General features: G+C 44.8%; 1 protein-coding gene across 2 annotated transcripts; it reads left to right on the plus strand.

Moving 5' to 3' along the window:
• The first annotated feature begins 6,788 nt into the window (after window positions 1–6,788).
• Window positions 6,789–19,774, plus strand: LOC123153293 (protein MULTIPOLAR SPINDLE 1). 2 transcript variants are annotated; one of them, XM_044572483.1, is made up of 11 exons: window positions 6,789–7,045; window positions 7,126–7,183; window positions 7,256–7,405; window positions 7,502–7,561; window positions 7,743–7,825; window positions 7,908–7,965; window positions 8,933–9,061; window positions 16,470–16,659; window positions 17,570–17,640; window positions 18,604–18,754; window positions 19,484–19,774. In XM_044572483.1, exons 1-11 carry the CDS (start codon window positions 6,857–6,859, stop codon window positions 19,614–19,616), a joined length of 1,272 nt encoding a protein of 423 aa, XP_044428418.1. In that variant the 5' UTR covers window positions 6,789–6,856; the 3' UTR covers window positions 19,617–19,774. The 2 variants fall into 2 exon arrangements, with proteins under 2 accessions (XP_044428418.1, XP_044428419.1); XM_044572484.1 differs by lacking the exons at window positions 18,604–18,754; window positions 19,484–19,774 and adding an exon at window positions 18,231–18,591.
• Window positions 19,775–21,048: the final 1,274 nt, after the last annotated feature.

A 21,048-nucleotide genomic window follows, 5' to 3' on the forward strand; every position in this document is an offset into this window, starting at 1 on the left:
GTTGATACTATGAACTTGAGGTTGTTTCCTCGGAAAGTGTACCGTATGCTCATTACCATTAACATGAAAAGTGGCATTGCCTTTGTTGCAATCAATAACAGCCCCTGCAGTATTAAGAAAAGGTCTTCCAAGAATAATAGACATACTATCATCCTCGGGAATATCAAGTATAACCAAGTCCGTTAAAATAGTAACGTTTGCAACCACAACAGGCACATCCTCACAAATACCAACAGGTATAGCAGTTGATTTATCAGCCATTTGCAAAGATATTTCGGTAGGTGTCATCTTATTCAAGTCAAGTCTACGATATAAAGAGAGAGGCATAACACTAACACCGGCTCCAAGATCACATAAAGCAGTTTTAATATAATTTCTTTTAATGGAGCAAGGTATAGTAGGTACTCCGGGATCTCCAAGTTTCTTTGGTATTCCACTCTTAAAAGTATAATTAGCAAGCATGGTGGAAATCTCAGCTTCCGGTATCTTTCTTTTATTAGTAATGATATCCTTCATATATTTAGCATAAGGATTTGTTTTAAGCACATCAGTTAATCGCATATGCAAGAAGATAGGCCTAATCATTTCAGCAAAGCGCTCAAAATCCTCATCATCCTTTTTCTTGGATGGTTTTGGAGGAAAAGGCATGGGTTTCTGAACCCAAGGTTCCCTTTCTTTAGCATGTTTCCTAGCAACAAAGTCTCTTTTATCATAACATTGATTCTTTGATTGTGGGTTATCAAGATCAACAGCATGTTCAATTTCTACATCATTGTCATTACTAGGTTGAGCATCATCATGAACATCATCATTAATATTTTCACTAGGTTCATGTTCATTACCAGATTGTGTTTCAGCTTCAGACATACATATATCATTTGGATTATCAGGTGATTCAGCAATAGGTTCACTAGAAGTTTGCACAGTTCTATCATGTTTCTTTTTCTTCTTTTTAGAAGAACTAGGAACATCAATATTATTTCTCTGAGAATCTTGCTCGATTCTCTTAGGGTGGCCTTCAGGATACAAAGGTTCCTGAGTCATTCTACCAGTTCTAGTAGCCACTCTAACATCATAATCATTTTTCTTACTATTCATTTCATCAAGCACTTCTTTTTGAGCTTTAAGCACTTGTTCTACTTGCGTGGTAACCATGAAAGCATGTTTGCTAACAAGTTTAAGTTCACCTTTAATATTAGCCATATAATCACCCAAGCGTCTAATCATATAAGCATTTTCTTTTAATTGTCTACCAAAATAAGCATTGAAGTCGTCTTGCTTAAACATAAAGTTATCAAACTCATCCAAGCACTGACTTGCAATTTTAGTAGGAGGAACTCCAGCTTTATCATATCTATAGAGAGAATTTATCTTTACTACCTGTGTCGGGATATCGGGATCAGGAAGTTCTTCAATAAATAAAGAATTGAGATCATATGTTTCTTCAACAGGCGGTATATTAAGACCATGTATTTCTTCAATAGGAGGTAAATTCTTAACATCTTCAGCTTTAATACCTTTCTCTTTCATAGATTTCTTTGCCTCTTGCATATCTTCGGGACTGAGGAATAGAACACCTCTCTTCTTCGGAGTTGGTTTAAGAATAGGCTCAGTAATTGGAGCAGGAGCTGGCTCAGGAGGTGCCCAATTATTTTCATTTGTCAATATATTATTCAATAGAATTTCAGCTTCATCTGGTGTTCTTTCCCTGAAAAGAGAACCAGCACAACTATCCAGGTAATCTCTGAAAGCATCGATTAGTCCATTATAAAAGATATCCAGTATTTCAGGTTTCTTAAGAGGATGATCACGCAAAGCATTAAGTAACTTGAGAAGCCTCCCCCAAGCTTGTGGGAGACTCTCTTCCTTAATTTGCACAAAGTTGTATATTTCCCTCAAAGCAGCTTGTTTCTTATGAGCAGGGAAATATTTAGCAGAGAAGTAATAAATCATATCCTAGGGACTATGCACACAACCAGGATCAAGAGAATTAAACCATATCTTAGCATCACCCTTTAATGAGAACGGAAATATTTTGAGTATATAGAAGTAACGCGATCTCTCATCATTAGTGAACAGGGCAGCTATATCATTTAACTTAGTAATATGTGCCACAACAGTTTCAGATTCATAGCCATAAAACGGATCAGATTCAACCAAAGTAAGTATACCAGGATCAACAGAGAATTCATAATCCTTATCAGGAACACGTATAGGTGAAGTAGCAAAAGCAGGGTCGGGTTTCATTTTATCTCTAAGTGATTCTTTATTCCATTTAACTAATAACCTCTTAAGCTCATATCTATCCCTGCAAGCTAAAATAGCGCCAGAAGATTCCATATCAAAAAGATAACCCTTAGGGATAACAGGCATATTTTCATCATCACTATCATCATCGTATTCAGATTCAATAATTTCTTTTTCTCTAGCCCTAGAAATTTGTTCATCAAGAAATTCACCAAGGGGCATAGTAGTATCAGGCATAGAAACAGTTTCATCATAAGTATCATGCATAGCAGAAGTGGCATCATCAATAACATGCGACATATCAGAACGAATAGCAGAAGCAGGTTTAGGTGTCACTAGCTTACTCATAACAGAAGGTGAATCAAGTGCAGAGCTAGATGGCAGTTCCTTACCCCCCCTCGTAGTTGAGGGATAAATTGTTGTCTTAACGTCTTTCAAGTTCTTCATAGTGTCCAGCAGATATAAATCCCAAGTGACTCAAAGAATAGAGCTATGCTCCCCGGCAACGGCGCCAGAAATTAGTCTTGATAACCCACAAGTATAGGGGATCGCAACAGCTTTCGAGGGTAGAGTATTCAACCCAAATTTATTGATTCGACACAAGGGGAGCCAAAGAATATTCTCAAGTATTAGCAGCTGAGTTGTCAATTCAACCACACCTAGAAACTTAATATCTGCGGCAAAGTGTTTAGTAGCACAATAATATGATAGTGGTGGTAGCAGTAACAAAAGTAAAGACAGCAAAAGTAATGTTTTTGGTATTTTGTAGTGATTGTAATAGTAGCAGCGGGAAAGTAAATTAGCGTAAACTAGTATATGGAAAACTCATAGGCACCGGACCAGTGATGGATAATTATGCCGGATGCGGTTCATCATGTAACAGTCATAACATAGGGTGACACAGAACTAGCTCCAATTCATCAATGTAATGTAGGCATGTATTCCGTATATAGTCATACGTGCTTATGGAAAAGAACTTGCATGACATCTTTTGTCCTACCCTCCCGTGGCAGCGGGGTCCTATCGGAAAATAAGGGATATTAAGGCCTCCTTTTAATAGAGAACCGGAACAAAGCATTAGCACATAGTGAATACATGAACTCCTCAAACTATGGTCATCACCGGGAGTGGTCCCGATTATTGTCATTTCAGGGTTGCCGGATCATAGCACATAGTAGGTGACTATAGACTTGCAAGATAGGATCAAGAACTCACATATATTCATGAAAACATAATAGGTTCAGATCTGAAATCATGGCACTCGGGCCCTAATGACAAGCATTAAGCATAGCAACGTCATAGCAACATCAATCTCAGAACATAGTGGATACTAGGGATCAAACCCTAACAAAACTAACTCGATTACATGATAAATCTCATCCAACCCATCACCGCTCAGCAAGCCTATGATGGAATTACTCACGTACAGCGGTGAGCATCATGAAATTGGTGATGGAGGATGGTTGATGATGACGACGGCGACGAATCCCCCTCTCTGAATCCCCGAACGGACTCTAGATCAGCCCTCCCGAGAGGTTTTAGGGCTTGGCGGCGGCTCCGTATCGTAAAACGTGATGATTTCTTCTCTCTGATTTTCTCTCTCCGAAAGGAGATATATAGAGTTGGAGTTGGCGTCGGAGGGCATCCAGGGGGCCCACGAGGTAGGGGCGCGCCCTAGAGGGGGGGGGGCGCCCCCCACCCTTGTGGACAGGGTTTGGGCCCCTGGTCTTCATCTTTGGCGAGGATTTTTTATTATTTTTCTAAAATGTTTCGTGGAGTTTTAGGTCATTCCAAAAATATTTTTTTCTGCACATAAACAACACCATGGCAATTCTGCTGAAAACAGCGTCAGTCCGGGTTAGTTCCATTCAAATCATACAAGTTAGAGTCCAAAACAAGGGCAAAAGTGTTTGGAAAAGTAGATACGACGGAGATGTATCAGTGGGGGAAGCGTAGGAGCCAACCGGAGAGCCATCGCGCGAAGCTGAGTGATGATGGAGGTGATGGTGTCTCTCTTCCTGGGACGGCTAAGCGGCCACCAAAGTTGCAAGTAACCGGACCATTTGAACAAAGCATCAGTAGCACGACGAAGAGGGATACACTGAATCACAAGTTTATTCCTAACAGTCCACAACGTCCAGGCAAGGACCCCAATGGTCAGCCACCTAATGTGGCGCAACACGGGTGGGATCGCCTGGAGTTTGGCAAAGATAGAGGGGAAGTTGTTGCGGTCCTAGCTTCTGCCCACAATCCCGCGGAAACAACTCCATAGAAACTGCGCGGACACGCAGGTGAAGAAGATATGGTTTGAGTCTTCTTCAGGCCCGCAGAGTGGGGCGTTTCTACTGGGCCGGCGAGAGTGATAAGCAGAAGTACCACATGGTCAGGTGGTCTGAGATCTGCAAACCTCGCGACCAGGGCGGACTCGGGATTATGTCCTCCAAACGCATGAACATTGCCCTCCTGACCCGGTTGCTCTGCGGATTGCCAATGGGGATGGCGGCCTGTGGCTTCGCATCATTCAGCAGAAATACCTCCGCGGCCAGCCCCTCGCCTTCTGCCAGCGGTTGGGGGGCTCCCAGTTCTGGCAATCCATCATTCAGCTCCTTCCCGTCCTCCGGATCGGGACGTCAATCACGATTGGGTCCGGCACCGCCACGTTGTTCTGGTTCGATAGGTGGACTGAGGCACGCCTCTTGCAGCCCGCTTTCCAGACTTGTTCTCCATCGCGGTTGCCCTCCGGATCTCCGTGGCGTCCGCCCTCGCTGACTTAGGGCAACTTGCGTTCTAGAGACCCTTTCGCCCGGCTGAGTTGCTTGACTGTATTGCACTCCACGAGCCTGATCTAACCGCAGACGTCGACCGGGCCAGATGGCGGCTAGAGCCTTCCGGTCAATTCTCCACCAAATCGCTGTACCTGGCCATCGCCCCCTCTCCTGGCCATGAGGCGCTCTCCTTCATTTGAAAGATTCACCTCCCTCTCAAAATTAGGATCTTCTTGTGACAATGGATTCGAGGCCGTCTCCTATCAGGCGTTGAGATTCTGAAGTGTAATGGCCCTGGTTTGGTTATACAGTTTGTCTAATTCACATCTAGATGTTCTTTAAGGATGTCACATCTAAGTTTCCATAAATAACACAGCAACAAGGAACAAAAAAAATCTGAGACAAAAAAAATAGACCACAAATATAGTGGACATAAGGTTAGATATGACATAATTATGTCACATTTAGATGTGTCTTAGACAGACAGATCCTTGGTTATATAGGTGGTATAGCGGAGCTTTTTTGATTACGAATTTCAAATGGGAAACGCTTGAAACCGGTCGACCGGCTGAAACTCCGCCGGTCACATCCAAGCTGGCAGCAAGCCCACGCACTCACCGCTTAAGCCTTACCTTATCCTTTCACCTGGAAGCGTCCCTAGCCATTCATTTCACCCAGCCCATCTTCTTCCTGTGATCTCCCAAAAACAAGCTTCTCGCCAGAGACCGCCGTCGATCCCGGCCCAGCCTGCCGGACGTCCATCCCGCGTCAATAGCCCCCCCCCCCCACCCCCAAAATGGGCGCTACCGCACCCGCCACCACGCGAGGCAAGGGGGATGTCATGACCTGCGGCGCCGACAAGGTGTGGTGCTCGAGACCGGCCAGTAGATTTCCTTCAACCGGAGAGGATGGTGACGGGGCGGCGACGGCGGTGACCGCCATTATTGTTATTATTTCTGCATCATTTCTTTTTGCTGGAACCACTTCTATTTTTGCTGGAACCTTATTCCATTTTTGCTGCAAATTGAGAGAAGGGTGGTGCCGTAGCCGCCATGATTTTTTGCTACATCAGATTTTGCTGGAACTAGCATTCATTTTTGCTACCACCGTCTTTGAAATTTGCTGGAACCAGCCACTTTGTTTGCTACAAACGGGTCTTCTTTTGTTATCACCATCTTCGGATTTTTGCTGGAACCAACCATTTTTTTTTGCTACAATCGGCTTTCCGTTTTGCTGGAACTAGCACATTTTTTTGCTACAAACCATGTGGGGCTTGTGCTGGAACCAACGTATTTTTGCTACCACCATCCTTTTGTTTTGTTGGAACCAGCCTAATTTTTTGCTACCACTGGCTTTGGCTGTGAGCGACATCGCGTCGCCATTAATGCTGCAACCGAGATCGGCAGCACCGGCGAGGAATGATTTTGCGGCCAACTCCATGGTGGGGCCGTCATGGATGCAGGGACGGGGAACGAAAATCTGGTACAGGGCTTTTTTTGTGATTGACGACGGCGAGCGGCGGCGGCGGCGGCGAGCTTCGACGGCGAGCATCGGAGGCGAGGCAAACCGACGAGGGGCGGCAACACGTGATGCTGGGTGCCAGAGGAGACAGGGGCGGCCGCCATGTCTTTCTTAGCGAGGGATGCGAAGGCTGAGAGAAAGGATGGGCAACGAACAGATCGGACGGCTTACACGCACGGGATCGAAGGGCTGCGCTGCGACCGGCCCAAATTTGGGCCGGCGCGCCGGCGCCTATCAGTGCCCATTTCAAATTGCCCTCTCTTGTGCTTCCGTTTCTCATTTGGGCTTTCGCTCTCTCCCTCCTGCTCGTCGCCGAAATCGCCATGGCTCCCGCCTCCCGCCCGCCGACGGCGACGCCGCTGGCCGCATCCTCATCCCGGATAGACTCGCCATCGCTGAAGGCAGCCCTCGCAATGGCTCTCATCCACTACAAACGCCTCCCCTCCACAACCGCCGCCGCCGCCGCCGCCGCAGGCACCTCCTCCCCGCCTCTTATCCACTGGAAGCGCAAGGTCTCATTCACCCCCCGTCCCCTCTCACCACAAACCTCTAATTCCACCTTTATCTCACTTTATCCTCTTCTCCCACCCAGGCTAAGGAGCGGAAGCGCGAGATTCTCCGCCTCCGCGAAGAGCTCAAGCTCCTCCAAGGTAAGTGCGCACGCCCGCGTTCGTTCGGTTTCCGGCGCCCAGTTGGTGTGACTTAGATGTGTTGTCGATCAGATGGGGTGCGCGGGGAGGCGATGGAGCCGCCACTTGCGTCATGCCGCTGCCACTTCTTCGACGGGTGCAGCGACCTGCAGCCGCCGCCTCCAACGGGTGGAGGAGAGCATTGGGTCGACGAGGTGCTGCGGAGGAGGTTCCTCAGATTGGGTACAGTTTTAGAGTCTGTGATCGAGATGAAACTAATTGGCTACTATGCAACCCCCCAAATTTTAACAATCGTGTTTTGTAATTTAATCGCAACAGCGCGGTGGAAGGAGAAGCGACGGAGACTGGATCGATCTCTTCCCGTCACTAGTTTGATGGGTGGGTGCTACTCAGAACATATCCTTATGCTTTAACTTTTTATTTTTTTGTTCCACGAGTGTGTATGAACTGTGCGCCATTTGGAAGTTTGGATTGTTCCCCTCTTACAACTCTCTATTTCAGGTTACTGCAGCAAAATTTTATCTGCTTAAACCTTCGTTTGAATCATTTGATTGTGCAGAGTTCAATAGCGAGGATGAGATACAACAGCTTAGCTTGTCAACTGATTTCCTGGTAGAGCTATCAGATGGGATTTTTGCGAAAGTATAATTGTATCCTCTCATTGTAACTGAGATTCCCATATTTTGTTTCTTCTATGTTTCTAACGTTGGATTATCTTGTGCAGAGAGAATCTTGCTCCACATTTGCTACATTCTCTCACCAAGCAGTAGACTTCATTTTGTGTAAGTCAGAATTCTGCTATAATTTCATCATTGAATCTGACTGATAATCTAAGCTATGCATAGTGTGATGTGTAATCCAGTGAGATATTAAGAAAGTACTCGACTATGATGAACACGACATTCCGCCTTGGTGTGTATTGATCCGAAATAATTACTGTACATTCAAGTTTTAGTATTTTCATGGGTATAATATTTGAAGGAAGAAAACACAAACTTATCTACACTACAAATTCAGCCTTCTACATTTCATTTGTGCTGAACTATCACCATTTGGTCCATATGTAAATTTACATGCTCAAAGAATGCAGGATATGATGTGGTTGTTTGAAATAATGAAATTTATGGGACACAAAGGCCAATTTTAGATTTCTCTTTCCAGATTGTATAATATAGAAGTCTAGTACCCTATTAGTTAACATTTATCAATTCAAGCAGGATAGAATAGACACGCAGGCACACCTTACATGTACATAATAAATCATGGTGCTCATAATTTTCAGTGTGTTGACATGGCAAACCAATGGCATGGAATAAAAAAAGGGTAGCCCGGTGCACGTAGCGGGTCCGGGGAAGGGTCCGACCACTTTGGGTCTTCCGTATGCAGCCTTTCCCGGCATTTCTGCAAGAGGCCGTTTCCAGACCAATGGCATGGAATCTAGGCAACAAATCAATATTGCCATATTCTGCAGAATATGACTTACAAATTCACTTCCAGCTTCCAGCCTTATTTTCTGTTGTAGGGTTGCTATTTACTGTTTACTATAGACGTACACCACTGTAGCGTGATCCAGAATCTTTTTTGAGTTCTTAAATCTGCAATGTCAGACCAAAACATGCATGTTCAAAATACAGTGCAGACAAAATTACCATTATGTTAATGATGAAATTTTCTGTTTATCTTATCTGTTGAATCCATATTTGGTTGAGACAACAGTCTTTTATCAATTTGTAATTTTTTTTCTTTCAGCTTTACTGAAGAACATTCTATCGTCGAAAAGGGAAAATGAACTGGTTGAGGAGATAATTGATGGTTTAGTGACACGTTTGATGAAAAGGATGTGCACCATTCCTGAAAATGCTGGTACTTCGGATTCAGGTGATACTTATTTGATATACTCTTTAAGTACTTTGGATGTTTTGTCTATATTCTTTCAGAACAGTACACACAAGGTGATGATCTGACAGAAACATGCAATGCAACCTTATGCCTGATACAGATTTCTGGCATGCAAGTTGCTCTAGTTAGTTCATACAGAGTGTTTTCAAATTTGTAAATATTTACTGCGACCACAATCCCAGGCTCTTCTGCAATACATCAATATAGCACAAGTTGTTTTATGCTCCAACTATCTGGTAGTATTTTACTCAGGGTCATGGCTTTCTTGAGGTCAGCCCTAAGTTATGCTGTAAAATCATCGATGATATGCTCTGGGGGATATTCAATGTGAAATAAATTATGCTTTCCTTATTATTTCGGTTTACAGTACACTAGGTAGCATTCTAGCTTGCAGCCTCCATCCCAACTTATCGTCAAACAAATTTCCAATCCCAACTAGAGATAACAATGTATGTTTACTTTATATATTTATATGTTGTCCACAAAATAACGTGAAATACTTCCTGTGTATCAAAATTGAACTTGTAGTACCACTACTAGGGAAAAGCCTAGCAGCAGCGCGGGTTTTCGGCCTTTTAGTAGCGCGGGGGCCGGCGCTACTAATAAGGCGCTACAGCTAACGTATAGCAGTAGCGCTGGTCCACCCGCGCTACTGCTACACAAGTGTTGCAGCAGCGCGCTTAAAGGAACCTCGCTGCTGCTAATAGCTATAGCGCGCTTCCCCTGTGCGCGCTACTGCTACAACCGCGCTGCTGCTAACTTTTCTCCACTCGCTACTGCTAATTTTAGTAGTTTTTTGTTTTTTTCGGCATATTTGTTTTGTATTTGAACAGGCTTTATAGAAGAATCTTTAGCACATACAAATGTCATCATGATACACATACAAATGCCTGCGAGACCACAAATGTAATCATAGCATATACATACAAATAGTCTCGTCATAATCATCATCCAACACAAAGTGGTATCTTGTGATCATCTCGAAAATAGTGATACATGCAAGTCTCGAATACTTGCAACTACAACGTCATCCATCTAAACAAAGGTATACGCGAGAAGAGCTATCACTATGAGTGAGAGCGGAACTATGCAGTACGTGAGATGGCGGTTACGAGTCCTCTCTCGCGCTAGCGTGAACCTCAAGTAACTAGCTTCTCCTTCTTGTCTGCTTTTGAAGCCTTTATGGCTGGCGTCCGAGAACCCATTCACTTGCGCCTGACACTCATGCCACTCGTTGTACACCCCCGGAACCTTCCCTTTGTACACGACATAGCAGTTCCATCTCGCCATCAAGAAACTAGGTACCTGTTAGAGATGCATGTTCATGAAGAGGATGTACAATCATATATATGCAACAAAATATACTAGAGAACACCGAAAAAGAAAGGGTTAGCAACTAGATGCAACATACAGTATGCAAATTAATTAACTAGAGGTACGCAGGTCATCGTACGCAAACTAACAAAGTAGCGTTACGCAAGTTCGGCAGGGATCGTGGACATCACAAAGTTGCATCGCTACAAATAGTATACAAGTTCAACCGACACATATCATCATCATCGGCATCATAAATGACTAGAAGTTCCATCCTTCCATATCATCGAGGATGGACCCTAGCTTCTTGAACGGCGTGAGGTCTAGACGTTGCATGCCTATGCGAGTTCGGACGTCAGCTCGCGATATAGGGCCGTGGTGGAACATCCCCTTCTCATCGACGACTTCTTTCATGATGATCGTCGCAATGTCGCTTTGGATGCGAAAGAAGTCATCTCTAAGTTTATAATCCGCTTCTCCATGAGATTCTAGCCACTTGTGGATATGATCATCATTTCTGCTTCTCATGCAAAGCTTTTGGTGATCCGTGTTGAACTGAATCATGAGATGGAGGATGTACAATCCATCCTTCTTGCTTGGTTTTGGGACTTGGATGCAGGAGAAGTTAGTTTTATGCGCGAAACCCATCTTCTTGTTCCTTTGTTTTCTGATCTGCATGTGGCCACCTCTAAAGCTGAAGCCTTGGAGAGCATCATCTAGAATATTCATTATGTGGGTGCAGTCTTTTTTCTCGTAGTCTCTGGAAGGGTCAAAATACACGGCGTGGGAGACTTGCGGATAAAGAACGATAAGGACAGCGCGCCCGTTGCTGCGGGGAAAAGACACCTCAAATTATTCCCCATAGAGAGAGAAGGAATGATTGAAATGTATGAAAGGGTTGTTCGAAACTGACTTACTTTGGATGATAAGGCACGAGGACAATTTCCCGGTCCTTATTCTGTACCATGAAGTTTTGGAGGTAGTCCCTAGCAGTTTCACGCTCAAAGTCGCCGAGACTCAAGAAAGACTCGTGCATGTAGTACGGATCCGCCACACAGATTTGCGAGACTTCTTCACTGTTCATGACAGAGCTCATATGTAGCGCAAAAAGGCGGACGATTGTAAAATCGAGCCGCCTTGTCAGAAACATCTCAAAGATATGGTCAAACCGCAGGAAGAACACCTCCGCGGGCCGTGTCTCGACGTAGCACTTCCCCTCAGGCACACGAGCCGCGTATGCCGGATATCCTGGATCCTTTGAGGCTAGTAGGCTTTTCTCAGTCGACATCACATGGTCGTGCAGTCTCCTGAGATCCCTTGTTAGTGCCTCCAGCGGTTTCGGCGGTAGCATCGGCTCGCCCGTGAGATGGAACATGGCCGCACCTTTCACGGGTACACGCTCTTCAGAATGCATCGTTTGGCTGCTATGTGCTCTGGCTTGTTTGGAGGCAGCTATCTTCCCCGATCTCTTTCTCTCCTTTTTCTTGGGCACACCTTCTAGACCCTTCCTTAACCCCTGCCCCAGTGTTCCCGGGCTAAGTACTGTACGACCCTCGCGCTGGGATAGTTGAGCCTGTGTTGAGGCGGCATCTTCAGGTGTGTCCTGTGAGGATTTCATGAAGAGAGACTTTTTGCAATCCCTGCTACGACCTTCCTGCCCGGGCATATCATCCATATCCTCATTAGCAAGCTGATAGCTCGATTCGTCATATGGTTGACTCATCAATTCTATGTCACAGTCATACGCGTTTGTATTGAGGAAATCCATAGGGTCGACCTCTGTCTCATCATCCATTCTCTGTTCTACAGGACAAATTACATCAGCCAACACTATTGCACCCCCTTCATCATGTCGTCCGCCGCTCTCACCCGGCACTACAGGAGCTGGTAATTGCGTAGGCGGGGTGGTGGTCTCCGCACATGCTTGTTGATGTGTGGTTATTGGTGTGCTCTCGGCCGGCTCCAGATGAATAAGATTCTTCGGCCATAGCAGCACCCAACCCTTGCAGCTTCCAATCCGCGGCGGGGTCTCGTCGTCCGCTTCCACATGCTGTACTGGAGGAGGCAAATCCTCGTGCCCCGATTTCACACTGGACAAGCTAACCCTGAAGTGCCCAACAGGGATCGGCTGGTTGTGGAACGTGGATTGCAAGGGGTCCATTATCATCCCCTTTCCCACGTCCACCTTCTGGCCTTTGATCAAGTAGAGTATGGTGCACGGGGTTTCTTTCGCCTGCAAACACATGTCTGTGGCGTAAAACACCCGAAAGGCAACAAAAATGGAATATTATATATATATATATATATGTTGGTGCGACATGTAATTACCGTGACGGCGTCGAGCTCAACCAAAGACGAAGGCCCACCAAGCGCGCCAGAGACTGAGGACGGGCTGCTATGAGCGGGAGCGGCTGCGAGAGGAGGCCCAGTTGCGTGAGCAAGTGATGGTGCGATGGTGTTGTTGTTCATGGAGTTGCTCCCGACGAAACTGGGCAACGGGAAATCATGTACCGTCTTGTCTGGATTTTCCTTCGTCCAGTTGATGATAACTGGAACCAAGTTAGTAGCAAAATCATTTCTGCAGGCAGTTACAGCTGCATTGACTACCTGCTGTAGCAACTCATATTTGTCCTCGGCTGCTTTTTTCGCGTCCTCAGCTGCTTTTTTCTCGACTGCAAGCTTCACCTTCGCGTCGATGTCCGCCTGACTAAACTTCTTTTTCTGCTTCTTGGCCTCCGAGCCCTCGTTGTAAAACACCTTCCACGTGGCGCCATCTCCAGCGCCGTGCACACGACCATATTGCGGCCGCTGGCCCAAAGGGAGTCCCTTAAGTTCGTTCAAGGCCCGGTTGAGAGGGGTGTCCCACTTGGGCCTCATCGGAGAAGTAGGGTTTTCGGCTGCAAGCTGGTGTTGCTTCTCCAGTAGTCTAATCAATTTCCTCGTGATTTTGTCCGTGTAAAAAACCTTTTTCTCCTTGTCCCATTTGTAGCGGGCCTTGATGAAGTCATGCTCCAAGGGGTTGGTGAACTTCGCGAAGGGGTCTGGGAGACCCGCGGCTTCACGTTCCGCGTCCTCCTTATCCCATATGGGCCTTTTACCGAGGTAGCCACGGCTTCCGAGGCGATGCTTCCCCGTGTTCCTTTGCTGAAGGCTCTTGAATTTCGCAGCCTTAGCCTTGGCGTCCTCGGTAGCGCAAGTGTCCTTGAACTTTTCGAACTCCTCTTCCGTAAGTGTCGGATTTTCCTCCAGAATCTTGGACAGGGGTTCCTCAGCCTCAATAGCTCGTTTCACCCTCGATTTCCAGGAGGCCAAATCATTGCTGAACATGCCCATGGCGTGATTGTTAATCTTTTTCATCTTCGGATCATCCCACGGTTGTTCTATGTTATCATCCCGATCGGGGAACTTGAATCTCTTGTGCAACTTTGTTAGGAGCAACTGCGTCAAATGTTCTTTACTCCTTAAGTCATCGTCATTGATGCTCGCGCATTCCCGTAGGATGCATCCTACTTGGTTCCATAGCACTTGCGAGGTTCTTCCGGCTCTAATGGCTCAAACTTGCTAGGTGCCATCTTTGTGATCACAAGTCGTCCAATCCCTACTTTGTTAGGTTTTCGTATCCTCTGCTTCTTATGCCTCTTTTCGGTACCGGCATCGGCGCCGGTATCTTCCCCGGCGGTACCTTCCACACCGGTCTCGGCGCCGCCATCGGTGCCGGCGCCGTCGGTGTTGGTGTCGGCGTCAGTACCATCATCGAGGCGGACCTGCAAACCTTGCTTAGCAGTCAAAAAGTCGAGGTAGTCTTGTTCACCCTCATAATCCATCTCGTCTGCATCTTGGTCAGAAGGCCCAGTTTCTTCGTTGTTCGACATGTTGCAGACGAGATGGATTATGAGGCCCAGTTTCTTTTTTATCTCATTTCTCATTTATTCATATTACATTCCTATGATTAAGTGTCCTCATTTATTTCTAAAAGTATGAATAAATGAGAAATGAGATAAAAAAGAAATCTATGTGCCAGCACTCGATATGCCAACTATGTAGCACAAATCATGCCTTTATTCACGGGAAATTTCGGCATGACCTTTGCTAAAAAATGGACATATCGAGCGCCTGAAATTCACCGGAACGGAAATAAATCAACATTCTGGCGTAACATAGGCAACTCGGATCATTTACCAAAACATGACATGTCCAAAACATGACATATCCACATATCACATGTCCAGTTCAAATTTGCATATAAATTCAGCAAATTTTGAAACCTATCTAAATTCATAACTAAATAGATAACCTAATTAACATAACTAAAACCTAAGTAAATTAACCCTAGCTAGCAGAGAGAGAGAGGGGGGGGGGGTTTACAGAGGGTGCAGGGCGAGGAGGCAGGCCCGACGACGGCCGAGGTTGGGAGGGGAGGAAGCAGAGGAGGGAGGCGAGGGCCGACGGGTCGGGGGCGAGCGCCGGCGCCAGGGGTGAGCGCGCCTGGGTCGGGGGCGGCGGGGTCGGGGGCGAGCGCGCCGGGGTCGGGCGCGTCGGGGTCGGGGTCGGGGGCGAGCGCGCCGAGGTCGGGGGCGGGCGCGGCGGTGCGACGGGGCCGGGGAAGAGAGAGTGGGGATTTGGGGGAAAAGAGGCGGGATGAAGCAGGGAGAGGGAGAATTTTGGGTTAAGTGGACGTAGCAGTAGCGCGTTTACACGAAACGCGCTACTACTATCACGAGCAGCTATAGCAATTTTCTGCAGAAACCGCTACTGCTACCTTGACTAGTTGTAGCTCTTTTTCACTAAAGTGCTACTGCTATAACCAGTTTCCCTTTTTTCTTTTCCTCAGCATAATAGGAACATATATATTACATCATTGGACCCTTGCATAATAATGGCTAAGTGTGTATACAAAATAGGAACATATATATATTACATCATTGGACCCATGCATAATAATGGCTAATTAAGTGTGTATACAAAATAGGAACATATATTTCCATTTTGCAAAAACATGAAATATTAATCACACCTCTATCTCGAGATCGAGCACACGGTGGAGATGATGTAGGGAGGTCAAAAGTGCACAAAGCTCTTCTTGACAAAGAAAGATCTAGTTAGGGGGTAAATAGGTCACTTAACTAAATGCTACATCTACCTAGCTAGCTAATTTGGGAGGAGACAACTTCAACTAGTGGAGGGGGGAGGAAAAAGAGAAAGGAGATGAATTAATGGAGGTGGTGTAGTTATAGCTAGGAGTAATGAAGAGAGAGAAAGGTAGGTAGAAGAGGGAGAGTAATGGGGGGAGAAGTATTGAGGAAGAAGAGTGAGAGAGGGAGGATGTGGGAGGTAGGGGAAAGGGAGGAGAGGAGATGGGGAGGGGAGGTGGAAAAGGTGGTGGGTGCTGCGTCTTAGCAGTAGCGCGGGAGAGAAAGCGCGCTGCTGCTAAGAGCGTAGCAACAGCGCGCTTTCCTGTCACGCGCTACTGCTAAACGGGCCAACCCTATGCACAATTTCAAAATTAGCAGCAGCGAGGTGACAAAAAAGCGCGCTGCTACTATGGCATTAGCAGCAGCGCGCTCCCTGGCACCACGCTACTGGTAAACTTATGTCGTTGTGTACTGTCGGTGGATTTTTGTAGCAGCGCGGTTTAAGCGTCACGCGCTACTGCTAAGTTTGCACCATTAGCGAGCTTTCCGTAGCCGCGCTGCTACTACTTAGCAGCAGCGCCTGTTTTTATGCCGCGCTGCTGCTAAGATTCTGTGTATAAGGTTTTCCCTAGTAGTGTACGTGTGGAAGTCCCACCAAGTATGATAGATTAGTTATAGGCTTCATGGTGTTTGTTTTACATTCTTTCTTATAGGCAAATCATATCAACATATTCTTTTACATGATCACTTTGAATCATGTTTTATTCTGAATAGATCTGCTGAGTGGTCACATCTGTAGTTTCATTTAGTTACTTTTGGTCATTTCAGTGCAGAGTAAACGCAATGAGATAAACTATGAATTTTGGCATTCATGTGTCTGTCCTCCTAACATCAACCAATAGTACATTGATTGCCGCCTTCCATTTTGTTCAAGTTTGCAGGGCCAGTTGACTGCTCAGATGCCCAATTCAATGTGCAGCACTTGTTCCGCAAGTTAGGAAATGAAGAGTTCATTGGTCAGCGGATAATCCTTGCAGTTTCTCAAAAGATCTCAAATGTATCAGAAAGCTTGCTTCTCTTAGATCCATTTGATGATTCCTTCCCTGATATGCATGGCAATATGTTCATTATGTAAGCTTAAGCTGATCTTCTTTTCATTCTAGTTTATATTACAGTCGGATAATTTTAACTTCTCCAAAGGCACTCATGATTACCTGTTCTTCAGTGTACCTATTTTAATTCACTAGTTTATAACAGACGTTTTGACCTGTAGCATTGAAATCTGGATGAAAAACTATACCAGCAGTTTGCACAGGGCAGCTATTCCTACATGTGCAGTAGTTCATAGTCATTTAGTCTTGAAATATTGGATGAAGAATAGTTTGAAGAGGCTACCATTACCACTTTAGCAGTATAGTGAAAAATGCTTTGAATAGCCGATCAGTTGCCCATTAATTTGGCGCTGGCCCAAAGTGTCACAATTAGGATACACAGGTTTGAGCTTTCATTGGCTTACAAATCTGGTTAATTGACAGCCTACAGCCCATTTAGTTTTTTGTTTTGCGGGATTGCTCATTTAGTGGTGCCTGTAACTTTTTAGCATCCTGCATGTGCATCAACTATGTTATTCTTCATTGGTCCAAATTTATTCCTGTCTTATTGATCTTTACAGACTGTATGGTTGGATATGTGTAGAATTAACTGAATATTTGAAGGGGGATATACAACAGTTGCTACTTCCTGCAACAGTTTCAGAAATAGATGATGGTGTAGAAAATATATTTTCAAATTTGTTAGACAAGTAACATATAAGAAACGGAACTTTATCATTAGATTTGTGATGGAAAATATTTTCACAACATGCTCTTAAGTAGTAACATATTCACACACAAAATAACGGTCAAAGTTACATATTAAGAATGCAATGTGTGCTCATGTATGGAGTGTCGTCTCTATAGTTCGTATGAGATTTTTTTTTGTTACCTTGATTCTGACTGCATAACTAAATGTTGCGTGTGGTCATCCTATTCGTGTGTTGCAGGATTCAATTAATTGAGTTCCTCATATCTGATTACATGAAAATTTGGCTATGTTGCGAGCAATTTGACAAAAGTTAGTGTTTTCTTACCCCTGGCCATCCTTTTCCCTATCTATTAAGTTTTCTGAATTGTGTTTGCATTCAACCCTTAAAACAACAACAGAGTCTTTCAGTCCCGAACAAGTTGGGGTAGGCTAGAGTTGAAACCCATAAGATCTCGAAACCTAGTCATGGTTCTGGCATGTGGATAGGTAACTTCCACGCACCCCTGTCTATGGCTAGTCCTTGGTGATATTCCAGTTCTTCAGGTCTCTCTTTATGGACTCCTCCCATGTCAAGTTTGGTCTAGCTCAACCTCTCTTGACATTATCAACATTCAACATGACAGTGTGAAAAATATCAGGGTCGCATCACTTGATTTAAAGAAATTGTGTCGTATCAAATATCTAAATATAGATACTGTGTTTTAGTTGGCAGCCACAGTTGAGAGCTTTTTATTATATAGATGTGCATCTTTAATTACAAATTTGAATCGATAAATACTGAAATGTACTCTATCCAAATAATACCACTGCTAATAGAGCTTCAGTGCATCATACTATGCTATATGTTCCCGGCAATTCATTGCAGAGAGTTTGATCAAAATTTACAAACTGTTATCCAGAAATATTTGAAGAATGGGTCAGATCTATTCTGAAGGCACGCAAAGACCTGGAAGTCCTAGAAAACATAAATGGGCTGTATGTAGTGTACATTGAGCGAGTGGTCGGAAGGTTGGCGAGGGAGGTGGCTCCTGCTGCTCACCAGGGGAAGCTGGACCTGGATGTCTTTTCCAAACTCCTGTGCTGATAACTTCCAGCCTCAGACCTGAAAATGTATTACTCACAAGTTACTTGACTGACCTGTTTACAGTTTGTTTTTACTCCAGAAATTAGCTATTGAATCTATTGTTTTGCTGTTATTCTGGAAGCACATATTGTTCCATTGCCCTTTACTCACATATTCATAATATATCATGTTCTGCATATCAATTTCAGGATGCTTACCTACAGAAAGATTGTCCAGAAAGCTGGCGTTCTGTAACTTCTGTTCGCCACTGAACAGCCAGAACCAAGACATAACCAAAGAATGCTTAATTATTTCATCTTGTGAATGTGTAGTTACTGCAAACCAGTTTGCTATAACCAAGTACGTATGATTAATTGTTGTAATTAGACTTAGATATGCGGATACTAGTCTATAATAAACTTCAGAATCTATGGATGGATCTAACATTGGCAGTTTGATTCATAAATCTTTATAACTGTGGCACCTTTCACTTCACACCGTTGCCTTGCATTTCTTGTCTTCTATTCTTGAGCGACTTGCAAATACAGTTTTTAGTTTCAAACTATAGAAAGAAAATAAATCATACAACCTGATTTTCTATTTATTATCTAGACGCTCTAAAAAAGAGGCAAAGCTTCTTACTCCTGTACCCTCATGTCATATTCATAAGTCATACAAGATCATGCCGTATCTGCTTTAAAAGGTAAGAGTACTTCTCTTAACTAAGAGAGTGTAATACCATTGCATGTGCCGTGCAGTGGGTGCTGTTGTCTGTTACTCTTGATGTGCACGTTCCTTGCTTCATTTCTAGTTGTGATGTTGAAATCACGGCGTCAACTGGTGACGCCAAGCTAAATGACTAGTCGCATTTTGGGGGTACTTTGCTCAACTGTTAACTTCTTGCTTTACAATTATTATCCGATCAGACTTCTTGTGGCCGAAAATACAATGGCCTTCTGGAACTAGAATCACAAATGAATTGGCTGTATTTTTTCCCTTACTATTGTGATCGCAAATGAATCTCAAACTTATTCCATATATCGAAGATTGATAAAAAAAATACTAATATGTGCATCGAACATTTTCCAGGAACACTGGCAGTGCTCTGGGGCTGGCTAGATATGTTTGGAATTGCCAGCACCAATTCTTCTGCAGTAACATAGCGAGGACAGCAAGCGGCATGAAAGATATGCGGGGGAATAGTGTGAGCATGCTCAAATAGTATTAGGTTGGAGACACAAAAAGTTTGGACATGAGTAGAAATGCTTCCGCTCTTGTTTTGGGAGAATGAAGTTTCACTCCTCACCCTAAGGCAAGCAGATGAACCCTAGCAAGCTTTATTGTTCAAATCAGTGTTTGAGGAGTTACATCACCTTTCTAGCCGGCCTTCTGTTGACACCCTTGTCGGTAGAATCAAAGATGAGGCCAGGCTTTGGTCTAGGGCAGGTGCCACCGGGCTTAGAACTGTCCTACCGACACACTGGGACGTGCATTATTCTTGCTCCTTGTTTGTAACCTCTTAGGAGGGCTGTAACCTTTGCGTTTTCTTGAAAAGAAAACATCACCTTTCCAGCCAGCAGCTATCATTGCCCCCTTTCTCTACTTGCATAACAACAGCAAATCTTGTGAAGAGAGATGACAACTAATCAATCTGAGGCTCTTTCAAGTCTTTGCATTACCTTGGTTAATCTGAACCGCCCTCTTCGCCTCATTGACAGGGTGTCTATGCTTGATCAGTGCAAGGTCGTTTTCGCGAGGGCTGATATGATCCAGCATCTTATGCCTCAGTGGCAAAGGGGGGAAAGGAAAAACAAGTGGCGTGTGCTGCTGTTCCAGCGCCTGGATCTGGCCTTCTTCCCCAGCTGTGAAACATCTGAATCCCAGGTTTGACACACGAGCCACTCATCTTCTTATTGCCATTTGGATGCGAATGAGGGAAACGAAGGCGAGTGCACTTTACTTGGTCACCGTCGAGGCTAACTAACCAAATACTCCTATGAGATCGATTATTATTGCTCTTTTGGAAATCAGATCTTGTACAGTTTAAATTCAGTAACGTAGTGACTGCGTTGTGTGGTTGTAACTAGTCCGTTATGCCACGGTTAATGGAAATAGTTGAAATTCGTTAGTACAATTATATATTGCCGGCTTGCCTTGGTTTCCCACCGACCAGGGGACCAGGCTAGCCACGTTAGGTGGTACTAGTATCTGAATAATTCCAACCTATGGGATGGATCATATTGATAGATAGATAGATAAGATAACACGAGTGATAATAAGCCGATGGACGGAGCAAGACAAGTCGATGGAAGTGTCCGCCCCCCCCCCCCCCCCCCCCCCCCCCCCCCCCCCCTGTTTGTCCATTTGCCTCTTGCGACGGCAGCATGTATCATATTGATGGATCGATGGTGTGGGACTGGGACTGGTCCTTGAGATACCTGAATCAATTCCCATGGCCCCAGTGGAATAATGGAGGCACCTAACTGCAGCAAGGCCGCCGGGTGATTGCGTAGGAGCATGCGTACATGCCTGGGAGGAGCTAGGATCCATGTCTTGCCTGTCTTTGTGTCTGTCACTTGCGTGCAAGTGCTACCACAAGCTAGCATCAGGGAAAAAGATGTTGCCTACAGTAGAAACACCTCTTTACTTTCTTC

Source organism: Triticum aestivum, chromosome 7A (assembly GCF_018294505.1).
Source record: "Triticum aestivum cultivar Chinese Spring chromosome 7A, IWGSC CS RefSeq v2.1, whole genome shotgun sequence".
Classification (NCBI taxonomy): Eukaryota; Viridiplantae; Streptophyta; class Magnoliopsida; order Poales; family Poaceae; genus Triticum; species Triticum aestivum.